A 25,424-nucleotide genomic window follows, 5' to 3' on the forward strand; every position below is an offset into this window, starting at 1 on the left:
CAAGGAAGTGCTTCAAGTTAGCCCCAGACAAATCACGTGTGCCACCTCATCTGAGTCCGGAAGTGCTTATAAAACCAGTGTTCGTGTATCACTGGGAATGATCAAACACTACGTGCACAAAATAATAATTTAGAGCAACATAAATAAAAAGATGACAATTTCATCACACAATTTACTGTACACTGCTTTTCTCCGAGGTTTTTTTTATCTTTTTCATTTTTCCCCTCCCTTTTTTTTTGTTTTGTTTTTGTTTTTGTTTTTTGGTCCACTGGAGATAAATCACCCGCAAGGATATATATATTTAAAAAAGAAAAATATCAGCAGCAAGACTCTCTGGAAATAGATTCTGTTTGATGTAGCTAGTCTGTCTTTTCTGTTTTGCCCTCTTTCACAGCAGCCTCTGAAGTTTTCCTCAGGGGGGTTTTCTCCAAGGTGGCGTGTCCTTGGCCAGATTCTGCTGCTCCTCCGCTTTTGTGCGATGTGTGTTTTTCCAAGTAGTTCAGCATTTCACTGAGAACAGTTTGGAAAGTGCTTAGGGCAGCACATATTGCAGGAGTTCCAAAGCCGTGAGTGATCAAACTATACATGGGAGAGAGACAGGGAGACAGAAAGAAAAGAAATATTGAAGAGTTTACTGGGCACTGATTGTCTTGTAATGAAATTCAAGACTTTTCCCCTCAAATATTTATTGCCTTTGGAGGAAAGAAATAAAAGAAAACCAGACTTGATGCAACTTCAAAGGGGGTGTTTTTGCAGTAGGAGAATCAGGTCTGAACCACCTAGAGCCAGCTTCTCAGAGGATGTACCACCATTGACTTCAATGGGGCTATGCCAATTCACGCTAGCTGAGAATCTGTCCCCTACGCTCACTGGAATTGCTGCGTTTTAATCATAGTAGGGTTAACAACATCTTTCTGTGGTAGATTAAATAAATTCTGTATAGTTTGCTAAGTGTTCCATTAAAAGAGACCATTAAAACCCAAGGGCCTGATTGCTATGCACAGGCATTACAGATCCTAAGGTAGTTTTAGTTAAGATAAAGGTTTGTCCTAGTGTTATTGTAACGCTGACAGACCCCGGTAATTGGGATCAAAACTGGGACATCTGAAGCTTATTGTATGAGTCTCTACTGCAGGGATCAGCAACTTTTGTCACGCAGCCTGTCAGGGAAACCTGCTGGCAGGCCAGGACGGTTTGTTTACCTGCAGCGTCCGCAGGTTTGGCTGATGGCAGCTCCCACTGGCCGCCGTTTGCCATTCCAGGCCAATGGGAGCTGCAGGAAGTGGCAGCCAGCACGTCCCTTGGCCCACGCTGCTTCCCGCAGCCCCCATTGGCCTGGAATGGCAAACCGCGGCCAGTGGGAGCTGCCATCAGCCAAACCTGCAGACGCTGCAGGTAAACAAACCATCCCGGCCCGCCAGCGGATTTCCCTGACAGGCTACCTGCCAAAAGTTGCCGATCCCTGCTCTACTGCATGAGCTAAAAGCCACATGCCTCTTAGCTAAGGCTGTAGCAGACACATTCATCTCTAGATAGTCTATGTGCTACTAGAGGGGGACGGTGCACCCCACCAAGCCTGGGTTACATCAGAACACAGTCTTTTTTCTGCTGCTCCTCCTGCTTTGCACCCCAAAAGTGGCTACATTTTAGAGGTGCTGCACAGATATAGTTGATAAAGTGCTTTGAGATTAACGGTGCAGCACTCTTCTATGGTTTATTTTATATCTTTAGTTATATAACAATAGGCAAAATCCTGCTGCCAGGGAAATACTGAAGAGGCAGTGTATGGGATAGCTGCTGTTTTGGCCAATAAAGAGGATTGAACCAGTGACCTCACAAGCAAAAGGCGTAAGTGCTTATAGCTTGAGCTAAAGACCCACAGTTGGTAAGCATGGCTGTAACAGACTCAGATCCTCTGTGGATCAGGCCTAGGGGTGGACACACACGCACACTGAATCAGTGAATTTCACTTGCAGGAAGTGAATGCTCCCTGCTGCTCGATGGTGACTCCTCTGGCTGGCTAAGGAACGGCACTGACAAGCACCAGGGAGCCATTAACCCCTTCAGCTAAAAAACAATGGGCTATCATGGGGGATTCCCTCTGTGGTGGAGATTAGAGAGAGTGGTTTAATGCACTAAAACACCTGCAGTTCTGTCAGGAAGCACCTCCTGTATTCTGCAGAGGAAGGACAAGTCTCAGCATTTTGGCTCCCCAGCCTGACCACACATTTTAGAAATAAGTGAGAGCTTGTTGCCAAGAAGCTGGAGGAAGCTGAGTGGGGATTAGGGTTGCCGGGTGTTCAGTTTTGGACTGGAAAGCCCAGTCTAAAAGGGATCCTCACAGCTCCGGTCAGCAGTGCTGACCGGGCTGTTAAAAGTGCGGTCGGCGGTGCAGGCAGGCTCCCTACACAGCTCCTGGGAAGCTGCTGGCATCTACCTCTGGCTCCTAGACGGCGGGATGGTCCCCAGCACCAGCTCAGTGGCTCCTTTTGGCTGGGAACCATGGCCAGTGGGACCTGAGGGGGTGGTGCCTGAAGGCACAGGCAGCATGCAGAGTCACTTGGTCGTGCCTCTGCTTAGGAGCCAGAGAGATGCTGGCAGCATCCTGGGAGCCATATGAGGTAAACGCCAGCTGAAGCCCGCATCCTGCACCCCCCCTTGCACCTGAACCCCCTGCCCCAGCCCAGATCCCCCTCCTGCACCCTGAACCCCTCATTTCTGGCCCCACCCCAGAGCCCACACACCCTAGCCCAGAGACCATACCCCATTCTGCATCCCAAACCCCTGCCCCAGCCCGTGCCCCCTCCAGCATCCCAAACCCCTCATCTCTGGCCCCATCCCAGAGCCTGCACCCCCAGCCGGAGCCCTCACCCGCTCCTGTACCCCAACCCCATGCCCCAGGTTGGAGCTCTCTCCTGCACCCCAAACCCCTCATCTCTGACCACACCCTAGAGCCCACACCCCAGAGCCCAAACCCCCTCTGATACCCTAACTCCCTGCCTCAGCCCAGAGCCCCCCCTCCCCCACATTCCAATCCTCTGCCCCAGCCCAGTGCGAGTGAACAAGGGTGGGGGAGAGTGAGCAACAGAGGGAGGGGGATGGAGTGAGTGGGGGCGTGGCCTTGGGAAAGGGGCGGGGCAAGGATGTTCGGTTTTCTGCAAACAGAAAGTTGGCAACCCTTGTGGGGATCAGCGGAAAAGTTCCAAACACAGGGCACTTGCGCTTCAGACAGGCTTGACTTTCTGCCTCTCCTAGAAGCAGGAAGTACCACAAATCTTAGGGAGAGTCATGGTCTTTTGAGATATCTGACTGAAGTGTGGAGAGTTCAGTAAGTCAGACACCTTGGAGAAGTCCCTAGACATTTGAATCTGAATCTCCCAGTCTTCCGAGGGTTCCCATCAATACTAGAGTAATAACTAGTGCCTATGTAGCATTTTTCAACCATACGTCTCAAAGCACTTTTCAAAGGTAGTAAGCATCATTACCCCCATTTTACAGATGGGAAAAAACATTAACAATGACTACTTAACAATTACTGAATAATAATATCTGGAGGCCCCATTGGGCCTTCATTTTTGTTATAATAAATGAGGCAAATCTAATTATTTTCATACTGTAGAGTCTTTTCCTCTCAGGACAGGGACAGTGCCTTTTTTATGTTTTGAAAGTGCCTGGCACACTGGACAAAAGATTAATATTTACACCAATATTGCCATCTTATGCGATATTTGCTATTTTCCTTAAAGTCCAAACTTCTGGAGTCATGTGATTACAGAGGATCTCAATTTACATTCTGATAGTGTAAGTTTCAAGCCCTCATGACTGCGAAGAAAAGCTCCAAAATACAAACCCTAAAGGCTGCGATACCAGCAGGCAAATAAAAGGAACCCCAAATGTCAGGAATGGGGGGTTAAGCTCATTATTTTTAAGCCACTTTCTTGATCTTTCAGGGCCTGGTTTATGATTTTGGAATGGCCAGGGTTGTGTACACTGGAATACACAAGAAATATTTGTTAGCTTATATTCAAGCGAAAGACGTGAAGTTCCTCTGAGAGTTGCCAGTATGCACTGTCATATTGTTTGTTTTCCACATGATTATAGGAAAGCCAAAGGCCCATGAATGTGTAAGAATATGCGTTTGTGCAAAGGATTGTGTGAAAGTGATTTATTAAAGCCCAGCCCCCCCCTCTGTTTTTAAACATTCCGGTCATCCAGTCAGAGAATAGAAACAATACCATGTGACTAAGATGGCCTGTCACATCATGAAGAGCAAAGAGGGAATACTATATTGAACGCGCCCAGGGCACAGCTCACCAGCAGCCCATCAGTGTATACAAGTGGGCAGATCTCAAATAATGAACAGAACTGTAAAACACAACACCTGTCTGCAAACCATGGGACAGGCTGGAAAAAGAGCTGTATACCTGGCGTCAAAACAAGCCAGCATCATAACTAGAGCTGACTGGAAAAAGGTTTCTTTTTCTGTGGAAAAAATCATGTTCTGAGTGAAAAACAAAAACCGAAATATTTTGATTCTGAAATGCCACCTCAGGAGTTGTAGATCAAGCGTCTCATGCTCCCATTCTTCTCTATCGGTTGGGCTCCCTCACAGGATCACATCTCCCATCATGCACCCCGGTCACACGACCGCCCTAATACCCAGCCTCCCTTCCTCCAAAACAAACAGGTTTGAAGACAATTTTTTGACCAGCCCCACTGTGTATAATTTACTGTCCCCGTTCTACTGATGAGGTACAGCAAGGCTGAGTGAAGACGTCCTTTACTCTTTATCACAGTAATTCACCTGGCCCCACCATTTTTTTTTAACCCTTTGAAAATGCTGGGAAGCTTGGATAATTTCCCTTTACCAGCAGCAGTAAGTTGATTCCAGTCAGAGGAGAAAGGATGGACCTATGTTGAAAGCACAGGGCTGGGAGACAGAAGACTCAGGGCAAAGTGTTTAACTGCAGGTCCATAGCATCCACATTTAGGTACCGAAATAAAAGTTCTCAGAGGTGCTGGGCAGCAAAACAATCTGGCGGGGGGGCTCAACATCTCTGAATCAAGTCACTTTTATTAAGGTACCGAAATATGGATTGAGGAGCCTAAAATCAAGCAGTTGAGTTTGGAAATCTTGGTCTGAGGTATTCACAAGTCTGCTGCCCTCCTCCTTGTGTGACCTCTAAGTAAGTCACTTTACCTTTCCAAAATAGGGGTAATAATATATCACAGGAATATTGCAAGGCTAAATTAACTGGGTCTTGTACCATGCATTGAGATCTTCACATGGAAGAAATTATTTAGGGTCAACGTGTTATAACCATTATGCTTTAGTACACCCAGCATATATTCCTGCCTACAGGCATGCCTAGTGTTATGATGCAATTATGGCAGCTCATGTTTTAACAATGTCCTTACTCAAAATTAAAACATCACAGTGTGCCTGAAGGCTTGGACTCTAGTTTGGCAGCTACCTCGAGCACTCCTGCTCACCCCAGGCGGGTGGCGTCCATTGCATCACAAAAGAAACATGCTCACTCTTCATGAGTAGTGCCATCTGCACCAATTTTTAATACCCTAATTAAAAAAGCAAAAACAGAAACAGGCACCCACTTCCCAAGCTTCTGGGAACATGAACATCCCCAAAAAACAGAAGTGACTACCCAAATTTCACAACACGCTGCATCTGACTGGCAGCAACCACACACAGCTCCCAGAGGAGATCCCAGCAACTGAAGAGAGAACTAAAACAGAGCCTGATTTCCTGACTCGTGCCTAGTGGCACCTTACTCCACAAGTGCTCCCATTGACCTCAAGAGTCCTTTTGTATTTCATTTGCAGGTTGCCTGTAGGATCTAAGGGCTTGATTCGGATACTTTCCCTCAGGTTAAGTGGCATAGGGAAGCCCCCTGGAACATGTGTGGAGTCTGAGTAAAGGTGTCAGATACTACAGGGATAGAGAACTCTATAAAACTATACAGCTAGCCTCCAGGCTCAAAGACACTACTCCAGTCAGCTCCCTTCATAGCCAAACACGTGATAGGAAAATGCCATCATAAAGGGATGGGCTTTTCCATACCATGGAGAGCAAAGATGGGTTCTGATGGGACAGAAAAAAGGGTTCTAGAATCTAGGGACCTCCCCCAAAAACATCCTGCTCCACAGAGCTCAAATCTTGTGGCTGATTTCACCTATCAGGAGAGTCCATATGGAAAGAGACAGTCTCCAAGGCAGCCAAGCCCCAGACCATAAAATGTTTTGTCACAAGACTGACAACACTCAGAATTTCACTAGAGAGCAAATATAAAGCTAGTGCCCTCTATACACCACAGTACAGCATGCACGGCTTGGCACATGAGCTGTTATGTTCTGCACTAGCTGAAGTTCCTGGGTGTTCGTCAAGGATAGTCTCAAGAAGCGCACATGATATGGTAGCAGGTCAGGCTAGAGAGTGTAAGAGTCTGGATATCCAGGTGGCGGTCTGGATCTGAAAAAAAAAAAAGTCACAACCTTCTGGCTGTGGGTGAAAAGCATTGTCCTTGACACCTGTTGCTGCTAGAGAATCCAGGTGCAAATAGAGGCCCCAAAGAACTCGTAGGTTGAAGACCGCTTTGAAAGAGGTAGGGCTCAAACAAACCAAATGCCTTCCCAGTTCTCTTTCCACCTATGCATCAACATCACCTCCGGCTTGTGTGGCAGACAAAACAGAGGTGATAAACTGAATGAGCTTTAGGTAATTCACAACCATCCGCACCTCTCTCTTGGGCAGAGGAACTGCGCTGTCGGGGTCTGATGGAAAAGAGAGTTCAAACTGAGTGCCATCAGCATATTGATGGCAGTGCAGTCTTGCCAGCCCCAAGCGTTCAGAAGTCACGAGTCAGGCCCCCGGAATCACAAGATTTAATTTAAAATAGTCAGCTTTTAAAAAATAATCATTTTTAGGTTCTTTTGATTTGCCTTCTGGGTTTTGAACCTTACGGGTCACATTGCTCAGCTTTTCTCCACAAACACAAGGGCTAGAAGCTTACTCTCTTAAATCAATGAGAGAATCACCTGACTCCTGGAATTAGGGCTTTAAGGAAAGCATCAAATATCACAAGACTCACAGTAAAACCATGAGAGCTGGCAACACCGGCAATACAGCCCCCGCAAAACCTTTGACAAAATGATAGCTGCACAAAACTACATAAACGAGACTTTGGGCAAGCCGATGAGAAAAAACCCGAGCCAAAGGAACTCTATTGTTCATTGCTGCCTAGGCCAGCAGTACAGTCTACGCTTTGTGACCTATGGTGTCAGACAGTTAATAAGAAAAAAAGAAAGGATCGGTATGGACAGTGTCACCAGATCACTCACCAAGGAAAGCAATGTAATTTCAGGCCTAAAAACCAGGCCTAAAGCCAGACTGAAAGAGGTCAAGGAAGGTGGAAAGCTCTAGATGGCGCCAGAGCTATGTGACCACAGACTTCTTAATGCACCTGGCTTCTTCCAGTTCATGCATCTACACTGAAGGCAGCTTTCAATAAGCAAGAGGAATGGAATCAAGACATCAGCTGCTGCACATTCCGGTGGTGACGTAACAAAGGGAGAGTGGTATAAATGCAGTATAAATGGGTGTGTAATGATAACATCGGTAAGGCTCTGGAGTTTGGGTGTAATACTGGAGTTTTAAAAAAAAAGTGTTGAATTTCAAAACCTATTTGCACTGATTTTTTTTTTAACTTTGAAAAAGAAGGAAGTTACAGCAGTCCTGCTCCTGATTTCTGTGCCTCTGGTTTCTAGGGTGACCAGATGTCCTGATTTTATAGGGACTGTCCCAATTTTTGGGTCTTTTTCTTATATAGGCTCCTATCACCCCCCACCCCCTGTCCCAATTTTTCACATTTGCTGTGTGGTCACCCTGCTGGTTTCTAGCAATCCACTTTCCTTGTCATCATGTCAATATCATGCCAAACAGCCACCGGAAACTGACAGCCTCAATCACAGCGATTATCAAGCCATAAAAACGCCTGCTGAAAAAATGTCTGTTGAAAGTTGCTTTGTGTCATCCAGAGTGTTAGGGAGAAAACAATTTCATTCACAATTATGCTGATTATTTTTACTGCATGTTTTCAAGCTGTTATTTTATTTCTCCGTTGACTTAAGATTTCCAAAGGTTTTCTTCTTGCTTCCTTTGCCAGTTCCCCCCACTGGCACAAGTGTCAGTTGCACGAAAATAATATTTCTAATGCCACCATGCCAATTTTCACATCACCTGGCTCCAGAAGCTGGAACTTTAAGTAAAATGCCAAAACTGTGAGGGTTGGCAACACTGAGATGTCATTTTTACGGTACCATTTTTCAGAGTAATAATACAAGGTAAGAGTGGGATTTTAAAAGTACCTAAATAATTTAGGAGCACAGGTCGCACTGATGGGATCTCTGCTTAGGCCTTGTCTACAAACAAAAGTTGTCCCTCTTTAACAATATCAGTTTAATTAAAGTGGTACAATACTCATAGTGTGGATTCAGTTGTACCGGTTTAAACACAATGTAACTATGAGCATGTCTTCACTGGCAACGTTAAAGTGCTTTAAAGCGGCTTGTGTGGTCATGGCACAGCTCCCAGTGCTCTAAAAAACCCACCTCCAGGAGGGGCATCGCTCCCAGCGCTGGTGCATTGTCTATACTGGCATGTTACAGCGGTGAAACTAAACCAAGATTTGCAAAAGTGACTAGTGATTTGGGAGACCTCAGGGTTCAGGTGCTTCACTTGGGACACCTTGAAAGGGCTTAATATTAAAGAAATATTGAGCACACACCCTCTGAATATCAGGCCTCTCTAAAGTATCTCAAACTGGGCACCCAAAACCTGAGGTACCCTAAGTCATTAGTCACTTTGAAAATCTTGGCCTAAATTGTTATTAGTAAAAGCCATTTAAAAAATGTACTGTACAATACTTTTCCTGGCAATGTCTTTCTTTCTTTCTTTCTTTCTTTCTTTCTTTCTTTCTTTCTTTCTTTCTTTCTTTCTTTCTTTTTCACATGCCAACATTATTTTGAAAGCAGCTACCATTATGATATCTAGGGCCTAAATATAAAATCCGAAGCATGTAAAGTTTGTAATGCTGATGTTAGCCTGGAGTTTCCTTAAATCCCCTAATAAAACATTTCATTTTACTTTGCTTCCATGACTTATTAGTGCTTTGGGAATAGCCAGAATGTGAAAGGCAGTGTGGGATGATGGACACTGCCCTTTCAGGCTATAGAAGCCCTTTGGGTACTTTCTTTGCAAATATAATTTTGTGCTTGGAGAGATTTTTCTTTTCTATTTAAAATTCATAGAGTCGTGTTTGACCACTAGAGAGCACCTATGGCAGGTTTGATGACAAAACCCTGTGCAAGGGTAATTAGGACCTCATAACTGTGTTTTCACTACTGCAGGTCTTGAACTTGGGCCCTCTGGATCATGATGCATGAGCCCCCACTACTTGAACTAAAAAACAAAGGTAGTAGCAGACTCATACACTTCTGTATGTAGGGTGACCAGACGGCCCGATAAAATCGGGACTGTCAGGATTTTTAGTTCTTTGTCCCGCGTTCTGACTGATGCATAGTCGGGACACCATTTGTCCCAATATTGCGGCTTTGGCCGTTCTGCCTGCATTTTTTTTTTTTTTTTTTTTTGCTTCAGCAACTCCACTCCAGCTGCCGTTTTTTTTGCCTCCCCCATGTATCCTGATATTTTGTCAGTTTCATCTGGTCACCCTATCTGTATGTGGGCTGGTCACTAGAAGCAAACAAAAAGCCACTGAGAGGCAGGCATCAATATGGTTTCACAAATGCTCCCAGCCTTTGGGTGGCATTGAGTTTTCCCAGGATTCGCATGCTCGCTTCCTGAACTAAGTGATGCATTTTGCCTCGAGCTGTGCAAAAGCTCTCCCATAAGTCCTGTCTGTACTAAAGTCTTTCATCATGTTTGTAGCCAGGTTATGGAATGATTAACTCCAAACCTAATTCATATCCATACACGACACGGAAACACATTTCCTAGCCCATGGCTCTGCAACATGTACCAGCGTTTGCTGCCTGTTAGGTAACTCATGTTATTGGCATCCTTTAACTCAGATCTAGCATGATCCGTTTGTAGTATAGATCGGAAAACCTAACTATGCTTTTTTAACCAAGTTTAGCATTTTCCTGTTTCCCAATTCTCCCTGCAGGAAGCTATCTCCGAAGGCATTGACAAGGGAATTTTGAAAAACACCCCAAATCCTTTGTCCAGACTCAAGCAGTATAGGATAATTGTTCAGATTTTCCCAGAGTGCACTGATATAAACATGGCTGCATGGTATCAGTGGATGGTCGAACACAGTTAACACTGCAGTGTAGAGTTGCTGAAACTGTGTTTTCTGTATTCAGGTCAGATAGGCATGTCAGAAGCTAGCTGCACAACCGTGGTTGTATCAATAGTGTAGATGAGCCTATGGTTTATGCCTGTCTACTAGAGTTGTGTGAAACTCAGCAGTTTTCAGGCTCACAGGGTGGTTCTTTGAAGCTTTTCCTTGCTTTCAGCTTGCATGAGCTTTGAGTTTTGCATTTGAGCAAACCTAGAAACTCTTATTCCTTCAATGGGACGATTCCTGTCCTTAAACACATGCTTGAGTATCTTGATTAACGGGGGTCTCAACATGAGACGCCACGGCCTGATCTGAGGTTGAAGAATTAAAACACTGGAACACAGGAATTACCACACTGTGTCAGACCCGTGCTCCATCTGTCCAGTATCTGGTCACTGATGCTGGCTAGTACCAGATGCAAGAAACTCTGCAGTTCGCAGTTATGGGATAAGCTTGTTCCTAGAGAAAAATTCCTCATCGTACCCAATAAATAAAGGCTAGATTCTTCTCTATGCATGAGAGTTTATATCCCTTCCAATGCTCTTGTTTATGTCCTAAAATTTACTATTCTAGCTCTGGACATTTATGTTGGCCATGTAAATGTGCAGTCTTTTTTTCAATCCTGTTAGACTCTTTTCTCACAATGCTTTTCTTCTTATCAGTTTTGAATTTGCCGCCTTCCAATTTCATTCCACATTCGCTTGTTCTTGCCTTATGAGAGAAAGTAAACAGAAGTTTCCAGTCCACTATGGCTATACTAAACTTAAACTTGAGTGAAACTATATCAGTTTTGTATGTTTTCCACCTAAAGTCATTATCAGCTCAGAGTAGAGTGAGAGAGAGAGAGAGATTCCAGGCAAAAGCCTGATATTCTTGCAGTGTTTGCCAAAACGTTTGTGAGCTTTCAGAACAACTAGTGCAAGTCTGAAGTTTGTAACCCCCAATAAGTTTCTAGTGGTTTTGTCACAGGATAGAAAGCTATGCAACATTATAAACTTCTTCATAGTACAGGAGGTAAAATGTATTCCGAGAAAGATTATTATATTGGAATATAGATGGGACAGCAGGTTTGTACTCTTGTTAAAAAATGTCATGGAATATTTGATGGCCGCCAGTGGTCATTACCTCAGTTTTATTGTCTCATCTGGGAAATATTATGTTTGGTGAGCACTGAGCACCCGATTGTCACTCAGGTTACAAATAATGCCACTAATGATTATCTTTGCAATCAAAAAGGGCTACCAATTTATTTAAAAAAAACAATTTTTCAATGTTGATGTATATAATAAGAATGAATAATGAATACATTTCATGAGCATCAAAGCCCTGGACATTATGACAGCGTATAGGCCAATTTAATCCCTGCCCTAAATGATTGCAATATCTTTGACTTTACTCAAGTCATACCTACTTACATCAGTGGAGAACTTGCCTGAATGAATAGGGCAATCACTTCATCAATCAGTTTGTGAACTGCACAAAAGCTCACAGCCTGAGTTTGTGTCATTGTACACCACATAATGGAGGAGTGATTAATAGTGTCAAAGGTAAGAAGGATATATTCTTTTTTAACAATATGTTGAACAAATAGGACCAGATTTTCAAAAGGGCTCATCATCCAACATGCTCTTTTGTAAATCTGGCCTATAGAGTCTATAATTAGGGAGTGAGTCTCCCACAGGGATAGATGATTTCTTCTCTTATCAGCGTAGAGGCCTTTCTGCTTATTGTGATCAAGTCCCTTCCTATCGCGACGATAGTGATGAACAGCTACTTCTCTGTGTGACCACTAGAGGGCATAACAGCACCCTGGAATGTTAGCAACCATGTCTCAGGCTAAGATTTTGATGCAGATATTTTTAATAAAAGTCACGGACAGGTCATGGGCAATAAATAAAAATTCACAGAAGCCGAGACCTGTCCCTGACTTTCACTAAAAATATCCCTGACAAAATGGGGAGGCGGGTTCAGCTCAGCACACACTGGTGCTGGAGCTCCGAGGTCCCTCGCTGCTGTAGTGAGTGAGAGCTCCAGGGTCCCCCACAGGTGGCAGCTGAGCAGCTCTGGGGGGTTCCCACCACCTACAGTGAGTGAGAGCTCCAGGGAGTCCCCCCGCCATGGCTGGGAGCTCCAGGGAGTCCCCCCGCCATGGCTGGGAGCTCCAGGGAGTCCCCCGCCATGGCTGGGCAGCTGCAGGGTCCGCCTGCCACAGTTGGGAGATGCAGGGGGCTGGGAGCTGGGGGGGGGCGAGGGGGAATGGCTGGGAGCTCCAGCCGCAGCACAGAAAATGTCATGGAGGTCAATGGAAGTCACAGATTCCATGATCTCCATGACACAGTCATAGCCTTAACAATGTCTGAAATGTCTGGGATCAAAGTCTGGACAACATTTCATTTAAAGATGGGTCCAAGCCCATCCCAATGTTTCAGGGTGTTTGGATCCAGAAATTGGTTTGTCCCGTTATAGAATTAGAGGACAGATCTGAAATTCTGACTCAGGTTCAGATTACAACTGCCACTTCTCTAAACTGGGGAATGTCTGGCTGAAGCCTGTTTCTTATTTTTTTGTCCTAGATTTTTTTACCCTCTTGACCTCGCTTATTGACTGATGTAAACCCCATCGGGGCCAAAGCCAATCAAGTCACCAGTGAAGGAAGTTCTGCCTTTAGGCTCCAATTCAGGAAGGTACTCAACCTTGTGCCCAAATTTAAGCACTGAGTAGTCCCATTGAAGATAAAATTAAGCATCCTAAGGGTATTCTGGCAGTTGGGATTGAAGTCCCAGTGTAGCAGGGCAGCAAAAGGAAGGATGGGAATCTTGACTTCAGTATTGGGTCCATTCCCTCTGTGTCCCTTTTAAACCCCATTTAATGTACTGTGCAAAACATACAGTGATTAGCTGCACTGTGTCATATTTGCTTTGTGTTCATATAATGTGGCTTATCCGTTCCCTCAACAGGATGGTCCCATTTATATCAGCTTATGATTGATGGGAGCTCTATGTGTGTGTGCATCTGGGTGTGAGTAAAGGGGAAACAAGCCCCGGGAGACACTTAATACTGCATGGCTCAGAGGACTATTAATGGGAACTCGGTCCAGGATGATAAGGACTGAAAGCCATTACTCTTATAGGAGTATGCCGTAAGAGAGAGTGGTATGTGTAGTTAGTTAATAGATAACGTGCCAGTAGACGGTGCTAGAGAGCATGTAACATTGTTCCTGGGTTTTGTAGCACCAAATACAATTTGTTGGCATGATGCACTCCAAATGGCTACTTCTGGGAGCAGTTTACATGCAGCTCTTGTGGTGTCCCTAGCCTCTGTTTGCCAGAAACTGGGAATGGGCAACAAGGGATGGATCACTTGATGGTTACCTGTTCTGTTCGTTCCCTCTGGGGCACCTGGCATTGGCCACTGTCAGAAGACAGGATACTGGGCTTGATGGACCTGGTCTGACCCAGTATGGCCACTCTTATGTTCTTATGTTCTCTTATGCTAGCTCTTAGCAGGTACCATTTGATGGCTGTTCAGTGGCTTATGTGAAATAAACTGATAGTTCCAATCAAGTTATTCAGTGGTTAAATATCCACCGCACAGAAACCATTTCCTCCATTGTCAGTAACCAGAAGCTTTGTTGGCAGTCTTGGCAGAAAGGCCAGGGACTCCTGAGCCATGAAGACTTGATTATCCTCTCCCAATCTCTGGGTCAGGGCTGAGGTGTAGCAACAGGATGATGTAAAGCTTCTACTGCTACTATCCCTGTCTTGTGCGAAAACACTGAAGGGCTGTCTGGCTGACATAGACCCCACCTGAAGCTCATGTTAGTTTATGTGTGAAGAGAGGAAGGACGATTTTGTAATCAAGATATTAGACCAGGAATTAGATCAAGATAATCATAGATCAAGATATCTTGATTACAAAATCAAAATTATCTTGATTACAAAATCAATATAATCTTGATTTTGTAATCAAGATATTAGACCAGGAGCTCCGGCTTCCACCCCCAGCTCTGCCATAGACCTTAGCCAAGTCACTTACGGCCTGATTTTTAAAGGTACCTAAAGGTGCAGATAGGCATCTACGGAGATTTTCAAAAGCTCCTGTTTCAGTCAGAAGGAATTTGGCACCTGGGTGCTTTGGAATATCCCACTAGATGTCTAGCTGCATCTTTAGGTGACTAATTACCTTTGAAAATCTGGCCCTGAATCTCACTGCACCTCAAGTGGAAAGGGCAGGATAACACTTCCTTTCCTCCAGCCAAGGGGGGCAAGAACCTTTGTCGAAGTGAGGGGGCCACTGGTCTGGCGCCATTGCTTCCACCTTTGGTCTATTTATAGCATAAGCAATTTGGGGCAGGGACTTCCTCTCACTGTGTGTTTGTACACTGTGGCTCTAATCTCAGTTAAGGCCCCTTGGTGCTCTGTATGTTTCCCCTCTTGTGGCTCTTAGGGGATGTGTCCACTGCCCCACAGTTTGGACTACAGGGGTGTGAATAGCTGTGTGTACCAACATGCTGCATTGTAACGCCCCCATGTGGACACTGTGGGTGCAAAGTGAAAGGCTCCTACTTCACATTAAAGTAGCCCTGTTTGAAGGGGACTATGTTAATGCAAACTAGGAGCTTTTTAATTTACCCCTGCGGCATCCACATGGAGGAGTTGCAGCTCATCTCCCTGCTGTTCACACCCTTGTAGTCCGAACTGTGGGGAGATAAGAGAACAGGTACCACCGTATTTGAATGCACAGTCTTTATGAGATCCAGCTTTGGAATTTTGTCCTTCAGAGCAGAAACACAATATCTATCAGTTCCTGTAGACCAGGGGTGGCCAACCTGAGCCTGAGGAGCCAGAATTTACCAATGAACATTGCCAAAGAGCCACAGTAATACATCAGCAGCCCCCCATCAGCTCCCCGCTCCCGCCTCCAGTGCCTCCCGCCCACCGGCAGCCCCACTGATCAGTGCTTCCCCCTCCCTCACCAGGCCTCCTGCCTACCATAATCAGCTGTTTCACAGTGTGCAGGAGGTTCTGGGGAGGAAGAGGGAGGAGTGAGGGCACGGCAGGCTTGGGGCAAGGGGCAGGAGCCATGGGGGAAAGGGTGGAGTGGGGTCAGGACCTGGGGCAGAGCCAGGAGTTGAGCCGTGAGCACCCGTGGCACGCTAAAAAGTTGGCAGCTGTAGCTCCAGCCCCAGAGTCAGCACCTATGCAAGGAGCCGCATCTTAACTTCTGAAGAGCCACATGTGGCTCTGGAGCCACCGATCGGCCACCCCTGCTGTGGAAGAAATCCAGTTTAAAAGACTTCCCATCCACCTCTCCAAGATCTCTCCTATTCAGTTAACCTCAGCCTTTGTCGTTCTGTGGGAAGTTGCACCACAAAACGACTTCAAAGGTCATACCTGAAGTGTGTTAAATGTCTCTGGATGTCGAGGTCTAATATTGGAGTTGGTCTTGAGGATCCAAGGGGCGATCTGTCTTGACTCAGTAGGTCCTGGAATTCTTTACATATTTGTCTAAAAGAAAAGGGGAATCATTTAAAAGGGATCCATGCAATCTCCACTGTGAGGCTGATACCCACATCAGACATCATGACAATTCAACTTTACTGGGTGTAGCATCTTTCAGACCGGCCCTAGCACAAAAATGGTTTAGAGTGCAATGATATATGACAGAAAAAAATGACCAAAAGCATCAGTAGACAGACATTGTGGGGAAGGGATAGCTCAGTGGTTTGAGCATTGGCCTGCTAAGCCCAGGGTTGTGAGCTCAATCCTTGAGGGGGGCATTTAGGGATCTGGGGCAAAAATGGGGATTGGTTCTGCTTTGAGCAGGGGGTTGGACTAGATGACCTCGTGAGGTCCCTTCCAACCCTGAGGTTCTATTGTCAGCAGAATCTTCACAAGCCTCTCTGTAGGACCCTGTCTAGACTAAAGAAATAGGTTGTGTTGGAAAACAGGTTTCCTGACCTGTTTTTACACATGATTTTTGCACCTAGAATGGAACAGTTTTAGCACCTTTAAAGATGTGTTAGCTGGGCCAGCTTCCACACTTTTAAAGGGTTAAATTTTGTCTACACTACTGGCAGGGTATGTCTGAAAGCCTGTTAACATGCTAGACATACTCTAAACTTCTCTGCAAAATTTGTACAGACACTATGTAGGCAGGCAAGATGATATCTGCACGTGCAAACTGGCTAACTGCACATAAAGTGCCTTGCCTAGCCCCCTGTCCTGGGTCCTGTCCTGGGTCCTCTTAACCCTGAGTCCTGGGTCCTGTCCGGGGTCCTGCTAACCTCAGCTCTGCAGCCAAATGCGGCAGTGGGAAAGGTGGAGCAAAATGTTCCCAGAGCTATTTGCCCCCGCTGCTGTTCATTATGTCTATGTTATGACTACCTGTGGGTCATCTACTGGGTCTGAACCCAGGACCTATTACAACCCAACACAGCCCTCTCTCTATGGCTGACAGGAGGACAGTAATTCCATTTTGCAGCAACTTTTGAAATCTGGTTTTGTTCCACATCAAAAACTTTTGAATGTTTTCACTGAAATGGAAGTGTGTCAAAATGTTCCCTTCAGGCTGAAATCTGAGCTCTGTGTCCATCCATGGTAATTAGGCCTCATTCAGAGGAGAGTTTTGCATCCCACATCACTCTGACTTAGGCAGAGCAGGTATTTGAAGTAGCATCTCCCATATCCCACCCAAAGGCCCGCACCATCAGGCTATAAAGTATAAGAAAGTTGCCCCTTTCTTTCTCTGTTGCCTCCCATGCCTGATAAAAACTTATTCAAAACCAATAGGTCTCCACAAACATTGAGACAAAAATGTTCAAACCAGCTCTAACATCTCTATTCTTGGGCTAAAGGAGTAACTCCATTAATTGGCAGCAATAGTGGGCTGCTATCCTCTTGCAGAACAGCCACTGGAGGGAAGCGTGCAAACGTACATTACACAACTCCGCTGTTAAAATCATCTCATCCTACGAATCTGAGGTCTACTGAAGTTTGAGTCCTTTTAGATGCTATTTTTGTAAGTGATTCCCTTAGGAGTCATCAAGTGGGTTTGAACTTGGGATCTTCAATACCAAAACCCCCTTATACTAAAGGTGGAACCCCATAAACTATAACAGACTAGTGACCTCTGTGCTAGTCTGGGTTTACTCAGCCTGCCTCTTGTAAATGGGGGCAGTGAATATGGCTCTGCGAGCTGACTTGTTGAAAGGTTTGCATCAGTGCAGACCTTTATCTAAAGAGAGGTATTCAGCACTTTTTCTGGTAAAATTACAGAGAAGTGTCTACATCTGGAGTATACAGTTTTAATGAATCAGTCCCTTAGAGGGGGGAAAAAGACTCTTTTAACAACAGAAATCAGTCAAGTGCTTTGGCTTATACATGATCTAACATACCTAGGATGCCTGTCAGTTCTACCTCCAGGTTCTACCTGTTGGAAACATTCAGCTTAAAAGTTGTTAGGATTTGACTACAGCAAGTGTCAGAACTGAGCCAAGTGCTCAGTTCCTCTCTCTTCCCTCCTGACATGTCAGAAGTCGTTAAATAGGACTGCGGATTGAAGGGGGAGAAAAGCAGCTTTACATTATACATGAAAACTGACAGAGAGCAGTAACCTACTTTAAAGTGGCTTCCCAGGCAGAGAAGTCAACTCGGTGGGGCTCCATAGTGACTCGCTCTGGGACAGCCTGTGATTCCGCAGGCAGCCCTGACTAAGGGTTGGCACATGGGCACTCTGTCCCAGGAGCAGACCAGAGAGTGAATTGTGACTCCAAGAGGCACAGTACTTCTCATTCTCTAGGGGAAAGCAAGTTACTACTCCTTTCCATGAGCAGTGTACACCTCGCTCTGCATCCAGTCATCTACTCAGGCCAGGGAGCGAGTGAGTGGGGTCAGGGTCCTTCCACGGCTTGCCCCTTTGCCACCCACTGGGCTATATTCCTAGCCGATGCTCTACCCACTGCCTCCCCTCTTCTTCCTCTCTTGCTTGCCACCAGCTGTATCAGGCAAGTTGCCCCAGATCTCCTCATCATGGCCACAGTCACAGTCTCAGCAGCACCAAGCAGGGATGTGAGGGATGCTTTACTCCAATCATGGCCAAATGAGGACTGTTAACAACTTGGGGGGGGAGTATATATCCAGAAGGTTTCCGAATACCAGCCGTGTTAGCCTATATCCGCAAAAAGAACAGGAGTACTTGTGGCACCTTAGAGACTAACAAATTTATTAGAGCATAAGGTTTCGTGGACTACAGCCCACTTCATCAGATGCATAGAATGGAACATATATATATATATATATACACACATACAGATAAGTTGGAAGTTACCATACAAACTGTGAAAGGCTAATTAGTTAAGATGAGCTATTATCAGCAGGAGAAAAAAACCTTTTGTAGTGATGATCAAGATGGCCCATTTAGACAATTGACAAGAAGGTATGAGGATACTTAACTTAAGGAAATGGATTCAATATGTGTAATGACCCAGCCACCCCCAGTCTCTATTCAAACCCAGGTTAATGGTATCTAGTCTGCATATTAATTCAAGCTCAGCAGTTTCTCCTTGGAGTCTGTTTTTGAAGCTTTTCTGTTGCAAAATTGCTACCCTTAAATCTTACTGAGTGGCCAGAGAGGATGAAGTGTTCTCCTACCGGTTTTTGAATGTTATGATTCCTGATGTCTGATTTGTGTCCACTTATTCTTTTGCGTAGAGACTGTCCGGTTTGGCCAATGTACAGAGGGGCATTGCTGGCACATGATGGCATATATCACATTGGTAGACGTGCAGGTGAATGAGTCCCTGATGGCGTGGCTAATGTGATTAGGTCCTATGATGGTGTCACTTGAATAAATAAGTGGACAGAGTTGGCATCGGGCTTTGTTGCAAGGATAGGTTCCTGGGTTAGTGTTTTTGTCATGTGGTTGCTGGTGAGTATTTGCTTAAGGTTGGGGGGCTGTCTGGAAGCGAGGACTGGCCTGTCTCCCAAGATCTGTGAGAGTCAGGGATCATTTTTCAGGATAGCTTGTAAATTTTTGATGATGTATTGAAGAGGTTTTAGCTGGACTTCATATGCAAACTAGATACCATTAACTTGGGTTTGAATAGAGACTGGGAGTGGCTGGGTCATTGTGCATATTAAATTTATTTCCCCATGTTAAGTATCCTCACACCTTTTTGTTAACTGTCTAAATGGGCCATCTTGATTATCACTACAAAAGTTTTTTTTCTCCTGCTGATCATAGCTCATCTTAACTAATTTGCCTTTCACAGTTTGTATGGTAACTTCCAACTTATCTGTATGTATATATATATATATATATATATATTTTACTGTATGTTCCATTCGATGCATCCAATGAAGTGGGCTGTAGCCCATGAAAGCTTATGCTCTAATAAATTTGTTAGTCTCTAAGGTGCCACAAGTACTCATATCCAGAAGGGTTATTTCCTGTGCTGGGCGCAAGTTGCAGCCACAAAATTTGCTCCTTTTTTTCCATTGCACCCACAAAACGCACATCCACCCTTTTACACCTGCAGCTGAATTTTGGGTGAAAATCAGATGGGGCAAGTGGTCAGATGTCCAACCCGCTATTCAATTTTGCAAACACAATGAAGGTCTGCGAATGGGAGACTGGGTGTCTACCCAGCTGAATGTACACTCCTGGGTGGCTCTACCACAGATCTGCTCAAGTCACACATGAAACATTACTTCCTTGGCTGCCAAGGATGGGCAAACCAGTCTGTGTGATATTATAACCAACCAGAACTCACACCCAAATTTCAGACCTGACTGACCTGAATGACAACCTAAAGTTTGACTCACTTTGTGTGTACGTTAATGTAAATTAGAGCTCAGTCAAGAATTCACAGCAAACCATTTCATTCGATGAATGTAGCCTCTTTTGCTACACCTGGAATATCTGCAACTGTGAGCGGATCACTGTTTTCTCAATTTTTCTCTCAATACAGGGCCTAAATTCAGGTGATGAACAATGCCCCTCTGCCATGTACATTGGTCAAACTGGACAGTCTCTACGTAAAAGAATAAATGGACACAAATCAGACGTCAAGAATTATAACATTCAAAATCCAGTTGGAGAACACTTCAATCTCTCTGGTCATTCGATTACAGACCTAAAAGTGGCAATTCTTCAACAAAAAACTTCAAAAACAGACTCCAACGAGAGACTGCTGAATTGGAATTAATTTGAAAACTGGATAAAATTAACTTAGGCTTCAGTAGAGACTGGGAGTGGATGGGTCATTACCCAAAGTAAAACTATTTCCCCATGTTTATCCCCACCCCCACCCCGTTCCTCAGACATTCTTGTCAACTGCTGGAAATGGCCCAACTTGATTATCACTACAAAAGGTTCCTCCCCCCCCCCCCGCCCCCGGCTGGTAATAGCTCACCTTTAGTGATCACTCTGGTTACAGTCTGTATGGTAACACGCATTGTTTCATGTTTTCTATGTATATAATTCTCCCCACTGTATTTTCCACTGAATGCATCTGATGAAGTGAGCTGTAGCTCACGAAAGCTTATGCTCAAATAAATTTGTTAGTCTCTAAGGTGCCACAAGTACTCCTTTTCTTTTTGCGAATACAGACTAACACGGCTGCTACTCTGAAATATACCCTTAGTAATCTCTAATTATTTTCCCTGATGCTTAAACAAATACTGGAGAAAGCAAGCAAGCAACCATTGCTGGCTTAGAATAACTCACTCAAATGTTAACTACCTATCGATTGATCTGTGTGTCAATGAAAGTGACACTAATGTATGGATTGCCATAGAACCTTAGTTCCATAGCTGTATTTTTTGTCCTTAGCTGAATGATGGTGATGCCATGGAGTGGAAGTTATAGAGCTGATGGCATAGCAGGACATCACCTCTTTTGTGCCAGAGGTTTGTTAGGTTTTTTACAGGTAGATATTCCTGCAGTGCATCTGGCTTGTCTGAGGGCTCGATTGCTCTTTTGAGAAAGAGGCGCTTTGAAACAGTGGATGCATGTGACGTGGCTCTGTGCTAGACTCGTGTACATAATTGAAGTTGCCATGTGGACTTTGTGGCTCTGACAGAGTAATTGTTTTTTATGGCTCCTTGGGGAATTGAAAGAGTTTATCAAGGGCTATCTGCCTCTGGTGTGTTTATGGATTTTCAACATTTGATTATATCTACAGTGCATGACAATCAAAGTGGTCTCCTGTTTCTCTCCACTTTAAGTCAGTGGTATGAGTTTTGGACTATTGCATGCAGGTGTTCTACAGCCTTTGATCCTGTAACACATCTGTGGTCATCTGCAACTTCATGATTGTCCCTATACAGTGCATCACAGCTTATTAGATTATAAACTCCTTGGTTCACAGACTTTTTTTGTTCTGTGTGTGCAGTGCCTAGTACAATTTAGTTCTGATGTTCCCTCTACTTTTTGACAGGCCGTGTGCACAAAAAAATTCTTCTGTGCAAATTTTTGAAGCAGAGTTCAAATTTGTGCGTCATGAGGCAAATGCGCCCACGCGAGTAAAATGCTTATACATTATACGTTATCCCTTTCCCCCCGTTGCCAGCTAATAGAATCTGGCTGTGTTGTTAGATGGTGGGCGAACAATGTCAAAAGTCGCCCGTAAACGATATTTCGGCCTGGCTCCGGTGTAGTATTTCATTGTTTGTGCGCGCGGTGTTTCACCATGTGAACGGGGTTTAGGATCTATGTGCACGCGCACACATGCCCAGCTGAGAGGGAACAATGGTTCTGGTCCATAATTGATCATCCTGGGCATTACTGGAATATAAATAATAAATATTTGAAACTTCACAGAGTCAGTAAGGCTAGAACTCAAACCTTACTGCTCTGTAATCAAAGTCCCCTACTCCTTGAGCTGAAGCATAATATTCAGCAGAATGTTAATAATTCTAGTGGTAGTAAAATAAACAATCAAACAAGGAGAAAAAAAACATTTTTGCTGATTTTTCAAAATTTCAAAAAATGTTGACATTTCCATGACATTTTTCAGTGGTTAAGAAATTTCCACAGGCTGACTGAAAACCAGAACATTTTCGTTGGGGAACTTTTGTCAACATTTGTCATATTTTATCAAGCACTCGAAATTCAGAAAATCTCATCAGCTCGATCAATAATACACAGTTAAGCAGTTCTGATTGTATCCAGTAGAGGGCAGTGCCCGGCAACCTACCCACCAGTTCATTTACTTCCTTAGTTAAAACAACTACATATTTAATGGGAAGATAAAATAACAAAGCGCGAGTAAGGTAGCTGACAGGGCAGGGTTTGTTAGACAATATAATCAAAGAAAGAAGGCTTAGGTGTCTGAGACATGTCCAGTCCACTGTATGGAAGATGGGAGAAATGCTGTGTGAGCATTGAATGGGGTACACCCCAGGAGAAAATGAGGAAGGCCAAGGACGAGCTGGCAGAAGACAGTGATAGAGGATATTGAATGCACTGGCGTCATGTAGGAAGATGTACCACAACTAGCCAGCAACTGTGATCAGTGGAGGACGGTGGAACTGTCAGAACGGATTAAGGTCAGATTAGACACAGCATATCCTTGAGTGTCTATGGTGCCCAGGAATTTCAGTTTAATTTCAGAGAGTGTAACTATGGAGAGCTTCATAGTTGTCACTATGGTGTACACCATGGCAGCTATGAACTTCTTGTCAACTGTTAAGCTAAAGCTCAGATCCTCCTACACCATAAGTAGCAGCTCTGAAACTTGAGCTAATGGAGAATGTTCATTAGAAGCATAATTATGGCTGTATTATTTATTATAGACATTTGTATGATGCCCTTTTTTCTAGTATCTGGGATCACAATATCTTAGAGCCTATGATTCTGTGTGGTATAGTTCAAATTCCATCCAGTAGAGGGCATTTGTTACATACACACCAGCCAGTCCATAACACTACGTCACCCTACATACGGTATGATAAATGATATCTTTACCTTTAAAGATATGGTTAACTGACCAAATAGCAAGTACTTTTAGCTGGTGGAAGGGAAATATGGCATTTCTATGACTCTGAAAATATGATAGAGTCATGGCGGCAATGGTTGCATTAAGGATCAGGGAGCACTTCCCGTTCAAACTGCCGTTTACGTCCCTCTTTATTTATTTTGTCCATATCAATGTATCGTGTATACAGAATGGGGGGTAGGTTATGATGTGGTTATGAGGTATCTGTGCTGGAGTGTGCAGTGGGTAAGATAACCTCTTTATGAGGCCTCTGGATGGACTGGCTGGATTGTGGGTCCGGATATGCAGAGGTAAATGGACTCTGTGTGCCCACTACTCCTCACCCTCTCTGCGAGCAGGTGGCTGGTAAATGGAGAAAGTGGCAGGGGAATGGGCTGACGTGTCCCCCGATGTGCCAGCCAGTAGAGCTGAACCAGCCTGGGGAGGATGGTAATTTGTTGGTGGTATAAGCCAGAGGCAATTTACTATCTCCCGAGGGGAAGGAGAGAGAATAGAAGAATTTGTGCCTCGGAGGGGTGTTGCTGACTCACCATGCCTCCTGGAGTAGTTCTGGGGGGGTGCAGCTTACATATACCACCCCTTTGCTCAGGGCTATGCCTGGAGGCACAATCAAGCCCTAAACACTCAACAGAAGCATAGCTACGCAACTCCCAATGAGCCAAGTGGTGGTTTAGCAACTTCTGGGTTATTTACTTATTCCTACATTTGTGAAATGCATCAGACAGCTGATGTATTTGGGGGCAGCACTTAAGTATAATAATAACAATTCTTTGCACTCCCATCTTTCATTGTACCCAAGGTTGTCAAAGGGCTGCAGTACCATGAATGAATGAAGCTTGACATCAAGCCACGGGTGCACATGCATATCCTGAGTCACACGTTGGTCTCAGTCTGGGCATGGAACTCTCATTTGCCTCAGCAGGAATTCCACATGCAGAGCACTAGATTTCATAGCCCTTGGTGTGCTTTGCCACTTAGAACTCAACGAAGTCTTGGCTCTGATTCACGTAGAGCGTTGGACATATAAACGATGTGATGACAGCAAAAGTCTGCTCTGAATAGTCAAAGATACTTATGGTCCAACAGTACATGAAAAACTGTAACAGTTCGTGTGTATTGACCATAAGTTCCAACGGGTCTGCATACCTTCTTCCCAGCAAATTATCTTTATTTCATGAGTTATATTCTGGCATGGTTGTTCCCATTTATTTTAGCCACTAATGAGGCAGGGTGATCTTGTGAATTGGGAATTCAGGAGGGCTGGCTTCAGTTCCTGGTTCTGCTACAGACTGCCAGTGTGATGTTGGGCAAGTCACCAAGGCCCCGATCTTTATAGGCATGGCTGTGCTCGGCATCACAAGGCCTAATGTATTTCGGAGCCTAAATCTCATTTCCAAAAGGGATTTAGGAACTTAGGAGTGTAAATCCCATCAACAGTCGAGATCTAGACTCCTCAGCACCTAAATCCCTTTTGAAAATCAGTTAGGCTCCCAACTCAGTTAGGCATTGCGATGCTGAGCGCAGCAAGGCCTAAATTGTTTTTAAAATCTGGGCCTTAATCTCTCTGGTGGAGATCCTCAGTTGGTGTAAATTGTCATAGCTCCATGGACTTTAGTGGACCTGCAACAGTTGAACCAGCTGAGGATCTACCCCCACCCCACCCACCCCGTGCCTTAAATCCCCCTCTGTACATTGGGAATAATGATGAGTTATTAGTTGTATTGTGGTAGCAGATTGGAGCCTTAGTCATGGAGCAGGATTGTGCTGGACACTGTACAAACGCAGGACACAGAGGTGGCCTCTGCCCCAAAGAGCCTGCATTTAAATAATGCTCCCTCCCTATTTATGCTCCAATCCTGCAAAGACTTGTGCACATGCTTAACTTCCTGCACTGAGAGCAGTCCCATGGTAAACTCTTTGGTTAAACGCTGTCTCTTCCTGTGTTTTGACAGTACTTAGAACAAAGGGGCCTTGATCTTGCTTGCTGCCTCTGGGGGCTATTGTAATACAAATAATAATAAACCTCCCATGATCCAAATGAAAAG

The 25,424-nt window shown here is 44.7% G+C and overlaps 1 protein-coding gene across 2 annotated transcripts in view; it reads right to left on the minus strand.

Annotated features, from left to right (window-relative positions):
• Positions 1-352: 352 nt before the first annotated feature.
• TFAP2D (transcription factor AP-2 delta) overlaps positions 353-25,424 on the minus strand; it is a gene marked incomplete at its 5' end in the record, with an annotated part of 54,246 nt that continues 29,174 nt past the window's right edge. For both annotated transcript variants that reach the window (XM_084622324.1, XM_084622323.1), the window contains 2 exons: positions 353-579; positions 15,773-15,886. In XM_084622324.1, coding sequence (XP_084478450.1) covers positions 360-579; positions 15,773-15,886 — 334 coding nt within the window. In that variant the 3' untranslated portion in view covers positions 353-359. The remainder of the gene's footprint in view (positions 580-15,772; positions 15,887-25,424) is intronic.

This window comes from Lepidochelys olivacea (assembly GCF_965140295.1).
Source record: "Lepidochelys olivacea isolate rLepOli2 genome assembly, chromosome: 3".
NCBI lineage: Eukaryota > Metazoa > Chordata > Testudines > Cheloniidae > Lepidochelys > Lepidochelys olivacea.